Below are 21,995 nucleotides of genomic sequence, written 5' to 3'. Positions count from 1 at the left end.
TTTGTCACTGTTAGTACGTGAAAAGAATGTTTGTGGATGTGTTAGTTATATATGAAATCTGTATTCCTTTTTGAACTTGGGTATTGCAGATAGCATTTTTTTATTGCAAAGGGGGATTGAGTAAGTTCAATAGGCATGATGACTTTCTTATTTCCTTGATGAATCTTTAGCCATACGATGGACTATGTAGGTCTTCTATGCTCTTGATTACAGTGAATATGATCTCATTATACCTAACAAATTGATGACCTTTATTATGGTATGCTCCCTTTTCTTTTGGTTTGCATAAAGAGAATAAAAAAAGATATATTTTTTTATGGATTTAACTTTATTTCTTTGATTAGTGGCTAAATCACCTATATCAATTTTGTATTAAGAAGCACCTTCTTTTGTCATGGTAGGTCGCGAGTCTTTTTAGAATGAGATCACCGAAGATTTGTGACACTTTACACTTCGGCTTTCATTAAAAGATAACCCACCCGTTTGGACACCGCGTGGATTGTGAGTAACCAACTCACCACCGAAGTCCTTTTGGACGTTTAGCATCCGCAAAAATCGATCCTGGGTGACGTGTCTATGCATGGCTGATGCGAGATGGGCTCCACCGGCCAGCGATGCAGCCCGTACGTGGAGACCGACCGGGGGCCAACCGTTCAGCCGCGACATCACCCGTCCACGGCTTTCCGAGCTGAATCGGCCCGGGCTGGGCCGAACGCCGTTCCCGTGTTGGGTGGCACGCACGCTGGCACACACGATCTCGTTGCTCTGCCCGCCGTATGCATCAGTGAATCCGAATGCGAAAGTCTTCGACGCCCTCCATCCGAACCGTACGCTACCGCCCCATTTGCCACGCCAAAAGAAATATTATATATTGACCGCAAAAAGACAAAATCTTCCAACGGAAATGTTTTTGCCCTCCCCTTAACGACCCACCCGCTTCCCCGCCCCGCTCTGCAGTGCGGCGAGCGAGCGGGGCCGCCATCGACTCACCTGTCATTCCATCGCTAGCTCCAATCCCGAGGTCGGTAGGTCGTGCGGGGACGTGCAAGGAAGGTAAGAAAAAATCGCTCATCGAAGAGACGTACGCGATGGCGCGGACTCGTCCGGGCGCAACAAACCGGATTTGAATGCGCCGGCCAGGTCCGCCACCCCAACCCACCCCTTTAGACCATCTTCGCCCCTCTTCTGCGTCGCCCTTCATCGAGTTCTAGAGAGCTCGCGCATCTCGACCACCGACTGCGACCAGCGGCGGCGATCTCTTCCACTTAGGTTTCGCGTCGATCCACCACCCCGATCTATGGTAGATCGATCGGCTCCTTCTCCGCCACGCAATCTCCGGCCCGAATTATCCATAGAGGCATCTCCCACGGCTTTGTGCTTCCTCGTTTGTTGGATTGGTCAGGAATCTGCTCCCATGGTTCTTACTTGAGCGAATTTTGTATGATTTCGAGCCTCGGCGTCGGGGTTTTGGTCAATTGGGAAGGCGGCTGTGGTTTTCTCGGTGTTGATTGACGTGCACGTGGAAGGTCTTGGATCGATGGATTTGGTCGCGAGCTGTCGGGTATCTCCCTTTCTTTCATGATTTCTGAATTGTGTATTACTTTCCTTTCTATTATTTATCTGTAGGACACGATTGAGATGTCTTGTGATGACGAATAGACTGATCCTACGAGGAATAAGGAGCTCACAGTCAGAATTGAACTTGAATTTGGAGTTCTGTGGGAAATTTGTGCATGTTCTGATATAGTGACTTCATATTCTTTTTGACCAGTTTAATTATTGTCCGAAGTGTGCTATCTGATTCCATTTGAGCGCTTCAGTAGATGATGTTTGTGTAAATTTTATATTCTTGACTTCTTAGCCTCTAAAACCTTTAGACTAGATTTCGGTGGTGGTGCTAATGGTTCTTGGTGGCTGCCTGTTATATCTTTAGCAGTTTTACTGTGCTTAATTCTGGTGAATTCGTTTAACTCTTAAGTTTCCTCTCTACTTCGCTCTTCTTATGCTTGTTTGTTTGGTGATACATACTCCATACGAGAATTTTTGTTGCTACATAATTACCAACTCCTGGTCCAAAGTGTGAAGTAATATCTTCAAGGTGCTTGTAACAGTGCCTCTGGTCTTTCTGGCAGGAAATCTCAGGCTGGTAACAGTAGGTTATAGTTATTTGATAATCAGCGAGCTTCTTATCCTTAAAAGTTATGGAGCTCTTTCGGACTGACATTTTTATAATTTAGGTTGAGTTCAGTGAAATGTTTTATCTTCACGCTATTCCATAAGATGTCAGTCCTATTGATTGTTAACACATAGTTCATTTTTGCAAAGTGCCCACTTTTTCTATTAAAAAGGACACTCCCAGTGGACGAGTTCCCACCAATGTAGGTTTTAGGGAGGATCACTTGACTCAAATTTGTTACCAAGATCTGTTGAGTGTATTTGACAACACATTTGAAATGTATTTCGAGGGCCCAATGCACATTTTAAATGTGAATTGATATTTGGTAAATTTTTTCCAATTCGCATTTGGCCTGGATGCTGCATTGCAAATGTTTAAATGCTGATCCTACCACAGGGTAACATTAGCATTTCAGCATTTGCGGGCTGCTAATATAATTTTTTAAATTCCCAAAGTATCCGCTATCATTATCCAAAATCACAAGATTGCCAACATAATTTAGGAAGAAACCAAAATGATTTATGTCTTTTATAAGATATAATTCTATTTATTTATTTTTAAAGATTATTTTATATTTATTTATATTTATATTTTATTTATTATATATTTTAGCCATATGAAATTTTTTGTAAGATTACATACATTCATATATTTATTTTATTTATTTACTTATTAACACTTGCGAACAAAATATTATAATATTAGAAGGATAAATTTATCAGATAATATTCAATGGACTTTTGAAGTACAATCTTACCATAACATTTACATCAATGCATATTTAAAAAATAATTTTCATCTATTATTTATCAAACACTCGAAGCATTCCACAATTGCACATTTACTTAAATTTCTTTCTCCAAATGCACAATATAGGCAAATGTGTTCCCAAGCACGGCCATCATAAAAGTAAGTCTATGTCAAAATTTTGAAGTTTTTTAATTCTCTAGTTAGATGATTAAGTTGCCAATTTGTTGAATTTGTGAGACATGCAATAATTACTTGTAACAAATCAAAGGTGTAGACCATCACATTGTAGTGTTATAGATTGGATCTATTACCTAGTTTGCTTTTGTTATGGAGTGTCACCTAGTTGCTTGTGCTATGGCTTAGGCAGGAAGCATCTTGTGACATGTAAGCGATACTCATCCAAACCATATAATGTCTTAAAAAATTATAATTATAATCAGACATATTAACATGTATAAGTGATGTTTATCTTCTATGTGTAGATTTATATGTCTTACCTAAATACTTGAGCTTAGATAATTGTGGTGTATCTTATTCTTATATAGATTGTAGCCATGAACTAAGTTAATTGTAATAAATTTTGTGCTAATCCACAACATTTATTTATGTTTGGGTAAGTTATTCATCGCATTTGATTGGCCATTCTAATCCACAACATTCCCATCCTCTAATTCTTTTATGGATTATGGTTTTAGCTAATTTAATATATAACAGGCCATGGTTAGTCGACACCTTTCAAGGATGTTATGTTGGTTATTCTTTTTAAGTGGTGTGTTTTTTATGGTAGCTACCTGTGTATGCATGGACTGAGGGAACAGTATAAGTTTTGACTTTGGAGTTTCTTTTTCAGTTGAGACACATGTTAATTTCTTTATCTCTGTATTAATTAATCAATATTTATTTCTTGCAGTAAAAGTTTCCTGTTTACATTTATATTTTTGATGTCTCTGTACTTTGTGTCAGGATAAGTTGGCATACTTTAGAATAAAAGAGCTTAAAGATGTCTTAACTCAACTTGGTCTGGCAAAGCAAGGGAAGAAGCAGGTAAGAGTGGTTTCTCTTTGATACTTTTAATTTTTGAGTACCATTGAGTTGTTTTATTCCGAATGTCATAAATGTGCGAACTTGGCTCTGTTGTGATAGGTGTCTCTTTATGTGCCACAAATGATGGAGATTTGTTGCGTGTTTACGGATGGCATATTTACATCTTTGTCCTGCTTATTTATAATCTCCGTGTGTGTTAATCTGTAACTTATTTGGATTATGAAGTGTTCTCCATTAAGCTTGATATTAATTATTAGACTTAAAGCATTTTTTTTACTATATGCTTTTTTGTATTCTCATGTCAAATATATATTATAAATTTATAAGAACTGTGTTATCTTTCTTATTATAATTGTTCAGTATACAACAATTGCTATCCAAATAGTTAGTCTTATTTTTTTTGTGTTTATTCCTGGTCAGCCATGCCAGCACGCAAATCTTGTTTTCTTATTAGTCTAATCCTGTTCTTTTTCTTGGTTTATATCATTGCATTTGGTTCTTCTTTGTTCCTCTTTAAATAGATTTTTCTGATGTTCTGTTATGCAGGATCTTGTGGACAGAATTTTAGCGTTGCTTTTAGATGAACAAGGTATTCCATTACTCAGATTAATTGGCTGTTTCATCATACTTGATCTTGAAAGATACTTTGGTACAATGTGCCTGTCATAATTTTCTTTTGGCACATAGGAAGGAAAACTTAAAGATGGTTGGCATATCAGGCTTGTTTTTGTTTTTAGTTTATATTTGTGGAATTTTGGACATCCATGAACTGAATTACATAATTCAACTTTAGTAACTTTTCTCACATAGTGACTTTGGTATATGCTTTATTTCATTAGATATATTTCTGGTAAATTAGTCAGTCAAAACAGGCATTAGTATTCAGTTCCCTGTTATAGATTTATTTATTTAATTGGTTTCCTTTTGTTGGGCTACATTGTTGGCACTTGGTGTATAATAAATACCTTCTGATCTTGATTCCTGGACTAAGATCTATGGTAACTTTTTTTAATTTTTTGTCGTTGTTGCTGCTGTTTTTTTCGCTTTCTGTATGCCATGTGGTTTTGTTTAGAGTTAGATGAGTTCTGACCTTATACTCGGTCTTTCATCAACATCATATTTTATCAGCTTCTCAGTACATTTTCCACGTTCTGTTGTTGTTAAAGCTCTTTGCGAATAAAATTTCCTAAGCTTTCTGAATATTGTCTTGGATGCTTATGTATTCTTGAGAATCTTGGTGGCTATTCCTGTCCTTCATGAGTTAGTGCATCTGACCTGGTCTCGTTTTCTTTTGTTACAACATTGTAGCACTGATATCTTAGTTGTATGTTCTTTAGTTTTGACATATTTCTCTGTGCTTTATACAAGTTGGATACGTATTTCATGTAAGTTATTGCCAACTGTTATGCTCTAATCTTGTTTCATTGCTTTATTGGCAGTGTCTGTACATTGTTCTGTTTGTATATTAGCTCCCACATTTTATTTTGCATCAGATCCTTATCACTTGTCTCTTATTTCACAGTTCACAAGCCACAGGTTTGGGGAAGGAGAAACTTTATAGGGAAAGAAGCAGTAGCAAAAATAATTGATGATACTTATAGGTGAGATCACATTTTCTTTTGTTTATGTTGCCTTGATGTTTAAGATAAGCCACTCGCAACTCTGGATTATTACAGTAAACTTTGTTTTGTTTATCCCTTGCAGAAAAATGCAAAATCCTGGTGCTACAGACTTAGCATCTAAAAGCCACAGTGGTTCAGAATTCCCTCATGTGAAACCCAAAGAAGAAGTTGATTCATATAAGCCAGACATGAAGGTTCACTGCCTCTGTGGGAAATCATCAGATTCTGAATCAATGGTTCAGGTAGTTCTGCTTCTTTAGTCTTTTAATGCCCTTGATTATTTTTAGGAGTTTTAGAGATTGGCAAACCATTTAAATAAGTTTTACATGGTAATATTCAAAGGATTTCCTGTAGTGTTACAATCTTTCTATCCATCTGGGTTTTTCCATGTACATTGTCAAATCTGTTGCTTTATAGTATTTCTTTTCTTATGATCATTTCCTTTGTGATATCACTAATATTTCATCAATGCAAGCCATAATCATCAACTATGCCATCAGTTACTTTGGCTAAAAGATTTGATGATCTCTTGTTGTTATTACTCATATGCTTACACTGGAACTTTTATTTTAGGGTGAATCTGAGATCAATTCTTTATAATACATTCATTTGTTAGCCTTGCTACAAGACAATGCATCAAGAAATACAACTAAAAAGAAGAAGTAATGATCCTAGAAAGTTTAACTTCTTTTGATGATCCCTTTTTCATCCCAATCTCAGATGAATATTTGTACAACTGTTTGCTAAATGTTAGAGCTTTAGTTGCGTTATTTTTATCTCCACTTTTGCATAATGAAAATTTTAATTTTTGTTTATTGCAGTGTGAAGATCCTCAGTGTCGAGTTTGGCAACATATTTCTTGTGTAATTATACCTGAGAAACCTTTGGAGGGTGTTTCTGTTGAAGTTCCATCTCACTTCTATTGTGAAATGTGCAGAATCAATAGAGCAGATCCGTATGTCATATTTATCCTTGTTTGTAGTTATTTGAATGTTTTGGTTTATACTAAATTTATATTTGATCCTCCACAATGGGCTGCCAATGTTCTCTAATATTTTGAGTTGTTAACATGCACATGCTGCAATCCATAGAATGCATGTTTGCTTGGCCTTTTGCAGATAGTGTCAGCAGATGTGTTATACTATCACATTTCTTTTTCTTAAGGCGCTGATTTTCATTCTAATTAATAGGTTTTGTTGCATATGACTTGAAGTTCAATTGTAGGCTTTGCAAAATATGTTATCTCCCTTCTTGTAGTGTGAAAATTCTTTACTTTTTCTGCCTGGTCCTGTGTAATGCATGCCCAATTACCTTTTGATCTGGCTGATAATGTTCTTAAATGTATTGGCAAATGTATGTTCTTAACCACTTAATACCTTGTGACTAATATGAATAACTTGATTTCATACAATAAATTTTGGAAGATGATAATTATGACCATTTGCTTGTGACTAATATGAATAACTTGGTTTCATACAATAAATTTTGGAACATGATAATTATGACCATTTGCTAATTGGCTAGATATCCATAACAATTCAACAGGTTGTGATTATATACAACACCAATAACAAGTCGTAATGTCTCAACTATTTAAGATTGACTACATGGATCTTTTGCCAACTCCTTGTACTATTAATAGCAATATTTCACATTTTGTAACTATGAGATGTATAGATCTTCATGACACATGTCCACACCATAGTAAATGATACTTTCTTTCTTTTTTTCCTTAGTCGAAGTTACACTTAATTGTTCATCGACTGCACATCCACTTCCTCATTCTCATCTTAATGTGTTAGAACCCTTGCAGATTCTAAACTTGGGGTTGATCTCTTTAGGGGATCGGCCTCCTTGGAACTCTATAAGGGTTCCTCCCTCCAAGTTGCTGCTCAAAGGCTGCAGAAAAGATTCATCTATTGCTTATCAAAAGAGAAGGAATACATAGCTATTTATAGGGCTTCTAAACCCTAACTCCTAATAGGACTCCTACTTAAGACTCTTACATCTAACCAACTCCTAATAGGACTCCTAGTCAAGACTCCTATTCCCTTACAACTCCTAATTCTTCTCTAAGAAAACACCTCCTACATGAATGTCCCTCTCAATTAGGACTCTCCTAGCTAGAGTCCTAACAGTTTTACATGGATGTCCCTCTCAACTAGGACTCTCCTAGCTAGAGTCCTAACAGTTTTACATGAATGTCCCTCTCAATTAGGACTCTCCAAGCTAGAGTCCTAACAGACCCGCCCTCTTCAAATCAGCCTTGTCCTCGAGGCTGATGATTCATGAATTCTGGGAATTTGATCTTCAAGTCGTCATAGTTCTCCCAAGTGGCATCTTCTATTGGTAGGTTCGCCCACTGTATTAAAACTTCATTAGTGGGTCGTCATCGTCGAGTCACGATCCGTCGATCAATAATGGCACTTCGCTGGGTCTGGAGTTCTCTTTGGGTAGTCATATTTGGTGGGTGGCTTTGGGCTGTCTCCAAGCACATGTTTAAAACTTCCGGTTGGCTGTTGGTTTGTGGGTGATATGTCGTACTCCTTTTCAATTTAGTACCCTGCATATAGAATAACTTTGTCCAAAATTTGCTATTGAAGATGCAAGTAGAATTTATCACAAGCACAATGCGTCCCTTATAGTGTAATTCTTTTGAGTCCCAATTGTAATGAGCCATGAGGCTTGGTGCTTCCTCCAATTTTTTTATAATCTTACTAGTATCTGAATCTTCCTGCCATTCCATCTTAATATCCTCAAGGAAGTCGCTGGTCGGAAGTGAAACGGTCGAAACTTCAACTTGCTCGGGTAGCTGCGAAAGCGCATCTGCAAGAACATTATCTTTCCCCTTTTTGTAAGTTATTTCAAAATCAAATCCAAGAAGTTTTGTTACCCATTTTTGCTGCTCGGGGGAAGATATCTTCTGCTCCAAGAGATATTTTAGGCTTTTATGGTCGGTCTTGATTTGAAAGTATCGCCTGATCAAGTACAATCTCCACCTCGTTGCTGCGCGCACAATGGCGAGCATCTCCTTATCATATGTTGACATATTTTGATCGGAGGGAGATAATGCCTTGCTAGTGTATGCGAGTGGTCGACCATCTTGCATGAGAATGGCTCTAATTCTGACTCCAGATGTGTCGGCCTCAATAATGAAGGGTTGGTTGAAATCTGGTAGTGTTAGCACCGGCGTCGTCGTCATGGCTGCCTTAACTTTGTCGAAGGCAGCGGAGGCTCTGTCCAACCATTGGAAGACATCTTTTTCTAGTAAGGAAGCAAGTGGTGCACTAATCTTTCCATAGTTTTTCACGAACTTGCGGTAGTAGCCTGTTAAACCCAGAAAGCCATGTAGCAATTTTATGTTTCTCGAGGTCGGCCAGTTTTGCATTGCTCCAATTTTGAAGGGGTCCACTGCCACACCTTCCTCTGATATGATATGTCCAAGATATTCCACCTTTTGTTGAAGAAAGCAAAAATTCGTGGTTGTTGTGTGTTCAAAAGGTGGTTTTCCGTATGTCTTCTTCGCATGCTCGTATTTGATGATACCCGGATCAAAGGTCCAGCTTTGTAAAGATTTGTGCTCCTTTTCATCTAGCAATTCATCTACTATTGGAATAAAGTATTTGTCCTTGATGATTATGCCATTGAGAGCTCGGTAATCAACACATATTCGCCTTATTCCGTCCTTCTTGCGTACAAGTAGCACCGGCGAAGAGTAGAGGTTGCAACTTGGCCGAATAACTCCTATTTCGAGCATCTCTTTTATAATCCTTTCTATTTCATCCTTCTGGAGATGTGGATACTGATATGGCTGAGCATTTGCTGAAGATTTGCCTGGAAGAATCATTATACAATGATCATGCCGACAGGTAAGAGGTAGGTTGCGCGGTTCGTTAAATATATTTGAAAATTCAGCAAGCAAAGGAAGTAGATTTGGATCTTCAAATTCTGTTGGCTCTCCCTTAGTTTGCTGCTCAAGTTGTACCAAAAAGCCACTGCATGCTTTATGCAAAACATTCTCCATTTGTTGTGTGCAAATCGTTGTTATGTCGCCCCCACGTTTCCCGTGCAATGTCACCTGTTTCTCCTTACTGTAAAATTTCATAATTAGTTTCATAAAATTCCAGAAAATATCACCTAATGTCGTCAACCATTTAATTATGAGCATGGCCTCATGATTGTTAAGAGGGAGAAGGAAGAAATCTGCAATTATCTCTTGGTCCTTCAGCAATAGTTTCTCCTGCGGGCGCCTACGATCACAATTCAAAATCCGTCCGTTGATGACCTTAACATCGAACCTGCAGCGATTCTCGATAGGTAATGCTATCCGAACAACAAGCTTACTATATAGGAAGTTAGTAGTACTGCCCGTGTCGATGAGAACAGTGATCGGTTGTTGTTTGAGAAGGCCTCCAACTTTCATCGTTTGCGGGTTTGAGTAGCTGGCTAGTGCGTGTACTGTAACGTCAGTCGGTTGTGGCTCTTCTTCCGCATCTTCTTCTTCATGTTCAAGGCTCTCTTTTGAATGTTCAATGACCTCTTCTTCTATCGATTCAATCATAAGAAGTCCTCCTTTACTACAGCGATGCTCACGGCTCCACGGCTCGTCACAATGCCAACATAACCCCTTCGCATATCGCTCCCGAAGCTCTTCTCCTGTTAACCTCTTTGGTGCAGGGACTTGGTCGACAGTAGGGGGGGCTGAGGGCTTCAATATTACTGGTTGAGGAGCGACCCTAGTCCTCCGAGCTTCATGGTTCAATTGCTCCTCTTGATGTCGTGCGAAAGAGATGGCTGCCATAAGCGTGTACGGTTGTCGCGCTTTAACTTCTCCTCGGATCTCCGGCTTCAAGCCCTCAATGAAGGTCCTCAATAGCTGTTTTTGAGACCAATCATGATTTTGATTAGATAACCTTTCAAACCTGGTTTGGTACTCCTGAATGGTGGAGGTTTGTCGGATCTTTGCTAGTTGTTCGTCAATATTCTCGTAATCGGTTGGTCTGAAGCGAATCAACAGTTCTTCTTTGAATTGTCGCCATGAAAGGACTCCATAAGTATGTTCAAACCAGTCAAACCACTGTATAGCATCCCCTTCAAGATGTATAGCTGCAATTTTCACTATAGATACATCCGCGGTTTTGTGGTACCGAAAATATCGCTCCGCGTACGAAATCCAACCAATCGGGTCTCCTTCTTCCCATCTAGGGAAGTCCACTCTCATGCATGGATAGTTGGGGTTGGTCATAGAGCCTACCCTCCCTTGGAAGTCATCTCTTCGGGCTTGGTGTGATTGGGCAAAGCTCTCTCCTTGATATGATTTCTTCGGGCTTAGTGGTCGGCCCAATCTGAGTTCGGTAAAGAGCGTCCGAATCTTATCCTCCATTCGCGCCTCCAAGGCTTCGAATTTAGCATTGATTGCCTCCTTAGATGCCATAGTATATGGCCCCAAATCAATGATGTTAAAATCTCTCTTTTGCTATTGGGTTAAAGGCATGTATAGGTTGAGAGAAGTGATGGTCGAAAGTGTTGGTGGATTGGTGGATGTAGGCTGCGGTTTAGGCTTGTTTTGTGGCTGTTTTGGGTGCAGTTTGAGGGTATAGTTTAGTAGAGTTTTAGGGCTGTGGATGAAAGTTTTGGATCTGTGGTAGATGGTAGCAAATGTTTGACATAAATCCGTGGAAGTTGCAGCAAGTATGTGCTATCTTGTAAGAGTAGAATTGTCGTCGAAGAAACAACGGTTTCTCGACGTAATTTCCACCAAAAACTTGAGAGAATTAAGGAGGGAATTGATAGCAAAATCACAGTTTATATGACAGCAAGGATATCTAATTTAATCAAGAAAATTTTGGCAATATAACAGCTAAGAAATTGGTGTAAGTTGCAATTGCAGAATTATCGTCGAAAAATTTCAGCGGGCTACGATGAAAATTTGCAGCAACATAAAATCATTTTTAGAGATGAATTTCTTAATAGATCAATCTTAGATGGAAGCCAAGATGATATATGAAGTCTATAAGAAATTTCATTCAAAAAAGATTGCAAATAGATGGGTTAAGACAATGATATGCAGCTGAAATTTTCTGCAGCATAGATTTTCAAGTGCAGCAGATTGGACATAAAAGATCAGTAGTTTATATTGAGAATTTTTCGATGAAACTAAAGGGAAATCTACTGTTAGGAAGAGTCAAAGATGTCATAAAAATTTCGTAGAAATTTGGATAGAAAAAGCATAGTAGCAAGATCAAACAGATGGTGCTATGCGGCTTGAATTTTGCAATTCAAGTGCACCAGATTGGACATAAAAGATCAGTAGTTTATATTGAGAATTTTTTGATGAAACTAAAGGGAAATATACTGTTAGGAAGTGTCAAAGATGTCATAAAAATTTCGTAGAAATTTGGATAGAAAAAGCACAGTAGCAAGATTAAACAGATGGTGCTATGCGGCTGAAATTCTGCAATGTATCTTTCGTCGTAGAGATGAAAACTTTGTGACGAAAAGTTTATGCAGCAATATAAGAACGAATTTTTTTTTTTTGATTTTCGAATAAGGATAACTAAATTGCAGCAGCAGTAAGGTAGGAAACCAGAACCTGTTGCAATTCACGGGGAGATCAAAGGATGATCCGCGGTGGTGGAGATGATGGCGGAATTCGGTGACGATCTTTTAAGCAATTGTGGGAATTGCTTTGGATGGTTGTAGAGGGTTGATGGATGGCTGTGGAAGGGCAGCGAGACGCCAAGAACGCTGCTCTGATACCAGGTGTTAGAACCCTTGCAGATTCTAAACTTGGGGTTGATCTCTTTAGGGGATCGGCCTCCTTGGAACTCTATAGGGGTTCCTCCCTCCAAGTTGCTGCTCAAAGGCTGCAGAAAAGATTCATCTATTGCTTATCAAAAGAGAAGGAATACATGGCTATTTATAGGGCTTCTAAACCCTAACTCCTAATAGGACTCCTACTTAAGACTCTTACATCTAACCAACTCCTAATAGGACTCCTAGTCAAGACTCCTATTCCCTTACAACTCCTAATTCTTCTCTAAGAAAACACCTCCTACATGAATGTCCCTCTCAATTAGGACTCTCCAAGCTAGAGTCCTAACATAATGGTACAGACATTTTTGTGTACATTGTTTCTTAATGATCCATAGAGCATTGTTGGCCTAATCAATGTCTTATATTTTTTTTGAGTCTAAAAGTTATGTGATCATATAAAGCTCCTGATGTCCCTCTTTAATCATCTAGTTTTTATTTTATGAACAATATCTTCCTCAATCACTCTATCTGGTTGAATAATTGATCTATGATACTTGAAAATGTATTGAAATTCCTTGTCCATCCAACTAAGCCATATATTTAGGATTACTAAAATTGCATCTCATATATTCGATCTTAGCCTTAATTGTAAACCTTTAGTTTCAAAGGATTATACATTGTTGAAATATAATTAGCACTTTCCCAATGGTTAAAATCAAGATTTAAAGTTGGCACCTAGAATCAGTCCGACTGGTATGAACCAGCATATTGACATATGGTTTGTTGGTATGTCATACTCATGTTTCTTTGTTTCGCTTGGATTGATACAAAACGGCTGGTAGACATTGATCCAGGCATGGATCAGTATGCAGAACTCTCTCATATCGGGTGGTCCGGTCCAATCCAATAAAAAAATTAAAATTTAGATTAGAGCCCTCTTCTCGCTGGGAGCATAGAACTGGCACTACCGTCATTGCCTTTCACCGTTGCCATCCGATGTCACCGTCGTTAACATTCATCGTTGCCTTCCTCCTCAGTGTTACTCCTCTTCCTCCATTGTCTCCTCTTCTTCCTCCTCCACCGCTTCCTTCTTCTTCCTCCTTTCTCCTCTTCCTCCAACATCCCTCCCTCTTCTTTCCTCTTCTTCCTCCTCATTTTCCTCCATGATACCTTCCTCTTCTCCTTCTTCATCTTCGAAACACCTGTAGGTACCGGCATATCATGTGTCAGTAGATTGGCACCAATCAGTATATACCAGTTGCTCCGGCACAGGTTACAGCATTCCCTGTGTGCATACTATCTAGAAGAGGGGGGAGGAGGACAAGAAGAGGAAGAGTAGTACCTGGAGGGTGGGCGGCAGCATGAGGAAAAGTCAGGCTGTGAGCATGAAAAATCCTAAGTCCATTCCCCTTGAAAAAGAAATAATGAACTCAACCCGGGTTAAGATCAAATATTAATATATATCATCTTGGTCCTGTATAGGATCTATCAGTAGGCTTCTTTATTTGTCTATTAACTGTTGTTCTTCGCTTTCGTATCTAGAATTACTTGACCATGATAGTATCAACTATGTCATGCAGATTCTGGGTGACAATGGGGCATCTATTGCATCCTGTAAAGTTTATGTATTCTGGCATAGCTGATGGGTAAGTACTCATATCATCGTTGGTTGTTTATGTTGAAGAACATATATATGCTTGCTTCTGATGTTAAGATCAATCAATAAAATGACAGTTCAACAATTTTCCCTCAGATATATTCTTACTTGAATTTTGAAAATTTTGCCTTAAATAGAGACTTTCTGATTCTGTTGTCTAATTTGAATTTTGCGAAGCTTGTCAAACTGTATGTGTCTAAATATTTGAGGTTTAGGGAATGTAGATGTGAAATTAATTGTATAACAAAGAATTCTGAGGTAGGCAATCTGTCCTGTCTTGAATTTGATATTTAATGCCTTCAACTGAAATGGAAGGATTCCAGAGTAGTGTAGATGTAAGGTCTATGAACTTTTCTTGGAGTCCCAGCTCCTTCATTGGAACATTGATTTGTCAGTCAGTCTGACAATTCGTGTTAATACTTCCTAACAATTTTAATTTACATTTCTCTGCCCTCACCCCTTTTTCCCTTGTGTCTGCATGGTAATAAGGATATGAAAAGATTTCTTGTTTGTTAAATTACTTTCCTCGTATGTTGAAATGTCTGAGTGTCTAGAGTTGTGCTTGGGCATCTCAATAATGAAACATTTTCAAAGGTTGAAGTCACATAAAATTGTAGTAATAAAATGAGGTTAAATTTTGATAGAATCAGAAAATAAAAATGAGAAGAACAAAGCATGTACAGACACCCTTTCATGATGAAGTCTAGCATTATGCACATTTAGTCAATAGAATTGAAAGTATTAGAAGACAAATAAAAAAGAACAGTGCAATGCACCAGGCTCCCACCAATCCTAGGTTAGGTCTAGGTACAGTCTTATCTCTGAAAGCAAAGAGACTATATTGTTTACCTAGGTCACAAAATTAACCAATTAATTACGTACCACTCGGATGGCAAAAGAGTTGCAAAACTTTGTTGTCACTATTAATAGCATAAGTATTGTGAATATTGCTGATTGCAAATTTGTGACAGAAGAGTTAATTGGTGCAAGGTTTACAATCTCTGTTTGGTATTTGTTTCGACATCTTGTTGGATTGGTATGGTGGTATACCAACTGAGCCATATGGTCTAGTAACGGTCATTGGTCAAACTGGTATATACTGATACACTGGTGAACTGAAGAATTCTAAGAACTCATGAGTGTTTTTGAGAAGTGTTTTTGTTTTTTTAGGATCTGCAGCTTTTTATATCATGCTTTTTGGTCTATTGGCTAGTGAAGCTGTTTATTGATATGGAGTATCTGTGCTAGTTTTTCCACTTCTAACAATATGTACATATTTAAGTTGGCAGTCTTTCTTAGGATTACCACGGTAACCACGCTGAACTGTCTGATAAAATTTCTGAAAGAAATTTTCTCATATTAATTGGTTGATCTTTGTGAAATGACTACTAGTGCAAATCTGATATTGATATTATCATGTACTTAAACATATTTTTTTGAACATTTCCTGCTTGCTAATTTTGTGGTGGTTATGCTTACATCTTTCCAGCACAATTACAGTGCAGAATGTGGAGAGGACATTTCAGTTGTCAAGATCAGATAAAGAACTGCTACAGAGACCTGAATATGATCTTCAGGTTTGTTTCAAGTCTTCATGTTCTGTTTGATAATGATTCATATAGTAGATGTTGCTATGCATTTTTTTAAATTTACATCTCTTTGGTAATAAATGATGAATTCATGTGAGTAAAAAATCATAAATTGTTTTCTTTAATGTGTCTATTCTCTGGCATTGTTGCTTGGTGTAATTCTCTTATTTGCCTGTTAGTTGTTGTGAAGATTGAATTGTCAACTGTAACTTCAAATCCATGAAATTGTGCAAATGACTGGTGAACGGAAATTATGAATTATTTTACATTTTTTCCTCCTGGAATACAATATCTTATGTTTAGTGCAAGCTAGCATTTTAACTAGCCTTTGTACTGTTACTCATGCAAAGCAGTAAATTACTGGGCATCTATTTTAATGGTCTGATCCTATGCAGGTTTGGTGTCTACTACTCAATGATAAGGTCCCATTTAGAATGCAATGGCCCCAGCAGGCAGAATTGCAAGTCAATGGTATGGAAGATTACCACACTTTGAGGATGTATTATCTAGATTTTTTCATAGCATGTTATGTCAGTATTATATTTAATAAATTCTTTATTAAATTTGGGTTCATAAATCTGAATTTTGGAGGCATGATGTCAATGTCATTTGAATGTTGCACCTTTTCCCATCTCATCCATTCTTTTTAGTAAGTAGAAAACAAGTCACTGCTTCTCTGTGTAGCTTTGTTTCCTGCCTATGGTGTTCAAAATCAAACCACAAAACCCAGACTTTGCTTCCTTCTTGCAGTCATGATTGGATATAAAATATACCAAACTAAAAAGTTCAGAGCTGACTTGAGAAGTGTTATTCATAGAGCCTTGGTAGTAGTAAAATTTATTATGTATAGAGATGATCTTAGAAGGATTCATAGCGGTCACTCAAGTTTGATAAAGTTGGCTTTGTTGTGTTTCCCTTTAGCCTTCTATGAAGTTGTAGATATTATGTTACTTGTGAATTCTCTTAAGCTTTCTCTATTATAAGGATGAAAGTTCGAATGGATATGCCCCATAATTGTTGTGGTTGTTATACACACACCCCCCCCTCCCCCCCCCCCCCTTGAACCTCGTTCCAGACTCCACATCTGGGTTTCATGGTTGTCTCTCAAGTTGCTGGGTTTTCTGATCTACATCTTTAATTTGAGATCTAAGTTTATATAAGTATTGTTCATTTTAATTGTTATGGACCTATTACAAGATCAATAAGAAAAGCTCAATACGACAAAGCACTAAACGATTAAAGACATACCTAGTTCAGAGTTTTTAGACTTATCTACCACTGTACATCCTGATCCAATTACACAAAACGAATGATTGGTAAGACCCAAGATCAACATATCCTATGAAGTAAGTGACCAAGTAGGTTTACATATACCATGACTCAAAAGCATGGATCAACTAAGCATACACTATTTTTTGTGTAGTAAAATTTAGTCTGCTAGCATTTATATTAAAATAGTACACTACTACTTTCATAGAGATTTGATGATTTGTGTACTTTAGATATTGACAATTATTTATATATGCATATCTTCCATATGCTAAACAGGTGATTCAGTCAGAGTGGTTACTAGACCAGGCTCACAGTTGTTGGGAATCAATGGTCGGGATGATGGTCCAGTGGTTAGTTCCTAGTTTTCTCTGTGTTGCAAAATCTGTATTAATTGGTACTAGCTAGAATTTTTAGTCTGGCCCTGCAGCCAATGCATTTTTAATTTCATTGAATTTTGAGCCTTACAATATTCTTTCTGCAATCATTTGTGTTGTCATTGTCATGGAAAATTATGTCCACTCTGTTTAGGGTAATTGGATATCTTTAATTAAAATTTCCTTTTCTCTTTTCTGTAATTGCTATTACTGAACACCAAATCATGAATCCAGAAAGTCAATAAATTTTTAGAGAACAAGCAACCTGAATATAATGCCAGAAATCTCCTAGTTCTGTAGGTTGCACTCCTTTTGCTTATTTTAGCTCTTCCCCCATATTTAACTCGTTTATTTCCTGCTCTTTGACTTGTCATCTCAGATCACCACATTTAGCAAGGAAGGAATTAACAAAATTGTTTTATCAAGGTGTGATGCTCGTATATTCTGTTTTGGGATCAGACTTGCAAAGAGACGCACGGTTCCACAGGTAATTTTGCTGTATTTACTATATTTAGTAACATACTTCTTTATCTGGAGTCAAATTGTTCATTGGTGATAATACACCTCTGTTCAGATGTTACTTAAGTGGTTGCTAGTTGCTTTATCATTCTGTTATTGGACTTAGTAGCTAGGTATCCATTGAAGACAAAGTCTAGAACTTTTTGTGCTCATCTTGGTAATATATATTTATAATTATTTTGCTAGTTATAGGAACCATGTAGAAGGAGGAAGACGTTTTTATATGTATTGGTGACTTGCTTACATTTATAAGATTACATCTACAAGAAGGCACAGCTGCACCTTTCAACTCATTTAGCATCCTTGATTGTGAACAGTATGTATGATAATCAGAAAACTTTGATAAGAATGTTTTTGATTCAGATGTCGCTTGTTCTTCATGACATGATTTTTTATGCAGTTCCATCAGTTGTGAAGGAGGCAGTCTTTATCATAACTTCTGAATGTCAATTTCTTTGTTTTTTTTTTGGTGGTTTTGATGTTAAATCAATTGGTTTTTGTTTTAAGCAACTAGTTCTTCATTTAGGTTCTTAGTCTGGTGCCGAAGGAAGCAGAAGGTGAGACTTTTCAGGATGCTCTTGCCCGTGTTTGTCGTTGCATTGGTGGTGGAGCTGCTACTGAGAATGCAGATAGTGATAGTGATATAGAAGTGGTAGCTGAATCTGTTGCAGTGAATCTTCGTTGCCCGGTAAGTGGAAGTTTGGTTCAACATTATTATATCAAACATGAACAGAACTTGTGGGACAGCATGCACATGCTACTAATTTAATTGGATTGTGTACTGAAGGCATTAAGTTGAAGTTTAGCTATCTGAAACAAAGTTGACCTTGAGACATGCTCATTATAAAAGGTAACATAGGAAAGGATCACATAATCCATGCAATCAAGGTCTTCATAATTATCATTATAACTCAACATCACAGATGTTATCGTTATAAGACCTAGTTTGGGAAACAATCCTCTAGGAGAAACTCTTTTAGAAGCCAATGTTTAGCACCCATGAACACTACGTTATGTGTTGTCTCTAAACAATCCATGCCAGTTGATCAATTCTGACATGAAAATATGAAACTTTTGTCCAGCAGATGATTTGATGTCTTGAACTGAATAAGGTTAACAAAATTTTGATCCAAAGTGCTTGTTGTGTGTGACCTTTGTCATGTTATGATTATATTTTATTGCATGAGTACAAATGTCAGCAAGCTGAGTCTCTCTCCTGATGTCCCATGCACCTAATGACAGACGAGCAAAATTTAGTTCTTCACGACTTTCGGCTTTCTTAGAAAGCCAATTGATTTCTTTTCATTATATACTTGCAGATGAGTGGATCTCGGATAAGAATAGCAGGCAGGTTCAAGCCTTGTGTTCACATGGGCTGTTTCGATCTGGGAACTTTTGTTGAACTTAACCGTCGGTCTCGGAAGGTTATGCTTATTCCACGATGCCTTCTCTTTCCTCTGTTATCTTCTCTGTTGTTGCTCAGTTAAATTTTTTGCTTTCATGCAGTGGCAATGTCCAATATGCCTTAAGAACTATTCCCTTGAGAACATCATTATTGATCCATACTTCAATCGTATTTCTTCTATGGTAGGTCTTCCTAGAGCTTTGTTTTGTTACTCAGTTTATTTACATACTGAAGAACACTTTCTTTTCATATGGTGGTAACAGTTGCAAAGTTGTGGAGAAGATGTAACTGAGATCGATGTGAAGCCTGATGGCACTTGGCGTGTAAAGAATGAACTTGAATCTGCAGATCTTTCTAAATGGCATTTGCCTGATGGTACTCTATGTGCTATTACAGATGCAGACGTAAAACCTCACTTGGATAATCTAAGATATATGAATGAGAAAAGTCCTTCAGATAGGCGCTTACGTCTGGATTTAGGAATGAAGCCAACTCTAAATGGAAGACTTGAAGACAGTAGGCTTCTGTCCTCTGAGAGTCCTATTCTTGGAAGGCTTGACAATCATCATCAGAACTTAATAAATATGAGCAGTAGCGCGACTGGAAGTTACAAAGATGGGGAAGATCCAAGTGTAAATCAAGATGTTGGGGGGACTTTGGGTTTGTCATTGAACAATGGCCACGAATTTGATTCTTTCTCTCTCAATCTTGATCCAACATATGGGGTTCAAGAAAGAAGTCCTGCACCCGTAAAAGATACAGATGTGATTTTCTTGAGTGACTCTGATGAAGATAATCTTACTCTAATTTCTCCTGAACCTGCATATGACAGTCATCCAGTTGGTAATGATACAATCCCTTTTCCCAACCATCCTGGGGTTTCAGAAAGATACTCTGAAAATACCGGTCCAGAGACAAGTGGAACTTCATTCCTTGAATTATTTAACAATACTGATGAATTTGGGATCCCAATCTGGCCAATGCAAACATGCCCTCAGTCAGGTCCTGGCTTTCAACTGTTTGGAACAGAGGTCGCAGATGTTTTAGCCGATACACATAGTTCCCTTGGCTGTGCACCGGTCAATGACTATGGTTTGACACCAACTAATGACATAGAAGATACTTGTCGAGTGCCAGATCTTTCTAACTGTCATACTGGTACTGGAATGCAGGGAAGCTTGGTTGATAATCCCCTCGCTTTTGCAAATGATGATCCCTCTCTGCAAATTTTTCTTCCTAATCAGCCAGTTGGAGTTACCCTTCAGGATGACTTGATTGACGGCACTGATCTACCGAATGGGATCAATTCTGATGATTGGATATCTCTTAGACTAGCTGCTGGCGGAGGTCATGGCGACTCTGTGCCATCAAATGGATTGACTTCAAGACAACAGGTCACATCAAAGGAGACTCGAATGGACTTATTAGATGATGCTGGTCTGTACCTTCTCACTATAGCTAATTTTGTCTCTTTTATACCAATGACTATATCAGTGTCATGTTTAAATCAATTTTGATCGCAGAGACATCTATTATTCTGCAATCTAGAGTTTGCAAGTGATTGTTTTATATTGCTTAAAAAATTAACCTACGAAAGTTCTACATTGGATGATCCTTAAGCTTACAAAAAGTTACACTTTATGTAGTATGACATGAAAATAAACTTTAAAAAGGTGCAATTTCCTTGGAAGAGTATGGGTACTTTTTCACATTTCACATAGTGGTTTAATTATAGTAACATTGGTGGTCCTGTAGCTACTTGTGCAAAAAGCTTATACTTCCTGGTTGGCAAATGCTGAGGACAGTATATAGGGTCCTGTTATTTTGCCGTATGAATTGTGCACTTTGCCTATCTTAAAAGATAAGCCCCCATATGAGCAGACATTATGAAGGCAATTAATCGATATCATTTGCTTTTGGAATGCGATCTTGTCTTTTAATTTCCGAAATTAGTTTTGTATGATCACACTATTACTTGAACTTCTGTCTTGCCTTTCACATGACTGTATTACTTTGTTGTATTTTTTTTTATTTTAATTCTGCATTGTTCATAATCTTGTCTACTAAGTGATCCAAAGTTCTTTTAGCATATCTTATGGTTGATCTTGTTTTGGCTTTAAATTCCTATCTTCTCATTTTGTGCATGCAGCTTCTTTGCTGTTGAGCATGAATAATAATGAAGGCAAGAAAGCAAATTCAAAAAATCAAAGGTCTGTTTCTCCTGGCCAGCCACGGTCTGTCAGGCCTCGGTTGTATCTGTCAATAGATACTGATTCTGATTAGTGGTTAAGTGGGAATTCAGGTTACTATAATATCTAGGAGGCATTTCCTGCCTGTTGCTGCTTTTGTATCTGATGAGCATGTTGGGTAAAAATAAGGCCAGACAATCTTTGTCTTGATATGAAAAAGAAATCACATCACCTGAGCACAGCATCAGCAGCAGCAGCAAGTGGCTTAGCTAAGACTGCTGGAATTGCCAACTGCAGTATGAATCCACGGATTGGCCTCCATCTGCACCAGGCTCACACGAAACTTTTAATCTGAATTGCAAGCCCAATGTGTGGCTGCAGCAAGTTGTGCTATTAGATTCTATAGGAGAGAGGGATGCCTTCCCTTGGTGTAAGCCATATTGTTGGGTCGGCTCATGTACTGTAATTGTATGATTTAGTTGGTCCAAATTCAAGTGCCCATCTGATTTTGGTGGCAGTTGAAGAGAAAGTTGCTCATGTAACTGACATACCACGAATCCTTAGAAATTATAGAACGTCATAATTTCACGATGAATTGGTGTTCTTGCAGGAATATCGTGATCAAATCTACCTCCGAATCAG

At 37.8% G+C, this 21,995-nt stretch overlaps 1 protein-coding gene across 1 annotated transcript; it reads left to right on the top strand.

Annotated features, from left to right (window-relative positions):
• The first annotated feature begins 1,161 nt into the window (after nt 1-1,161).
• Nucleotides 1,162-21,944, top strand: LOC104000944 (E3 SUMO-protein ligase SIZ1). Its single transcript, XM_009423107.3, has 16 exons — nt 1,162-1,561; nt 3,890-3,970; nt 4,517-4,559; nt 5,493-5,571; nt 5,675-5,834; nt 6,414-6,547; nt 13,929-13,994; nt 15,495-15,582; nt 15,990-16,065; nt 17,143-17,216; nt 17,620-17,727; nt 18,286-18,447; nt 19,079-19,183; nt 19,266-19,346; nt 19,428-20,601; nt 21,314-21,944. The coding sequence occupies exons 1-16, from the start codon at nt 1,538-1,540 to the stop codon at nt 21,445-21,447; spliced, it is 2,589 nt and encodes an 862-aa protein (XP_009421382.2). The 5' UTR covers nt 1,162-1,537; the 3' UTR covers nt 21,448-21,944.
• Nucleotides 21,945-21,995: the final 51 nt, after the last annotated feature.

This window comes from Musa acuminata, chromosome BXJ3-10 (genome assembly GCF_036884655.1).
Source record: "Musa acuminata AAA Group cultivar baxijiao chromosome BXJ3-10, Cavendish_Baxijiao_AAA, whole genome shotgun sequence".
NCBI classification, from domain to species: Eukaryota; Viridiplantae; Streptophyta; class Magnoliopsida; order Zingiberales; family Musaceae; genus Musa; species Musa acuminata.
This window is presented reverse-complemented; position numbering and strand designations above follow the sequence as displayed.

Excerpts from the sequence above, each read along its gene's own strand:
- LOC104000944 (XM_009423107.3), top strand. The coding sequence starts at position 1,538 with ATGGATTTGGTCGCGAGCTGTCGG. Across the intron at positions 3,971-4,516 it reads CAAAGCAAGGGAAGAAGCAG|GATCTTGTGGACAGAATTTT; the intron begins GTAAGAGTGGTT and ends TCTGTTATGCAG. Across the intron at positions 5,572-5,674 it reads ATAATTGATGATACTTATAG|AAAAATGCAAAATCCTGGTG; the intron begins GTGAGATCACAT and ends TATCCCTTGCAG.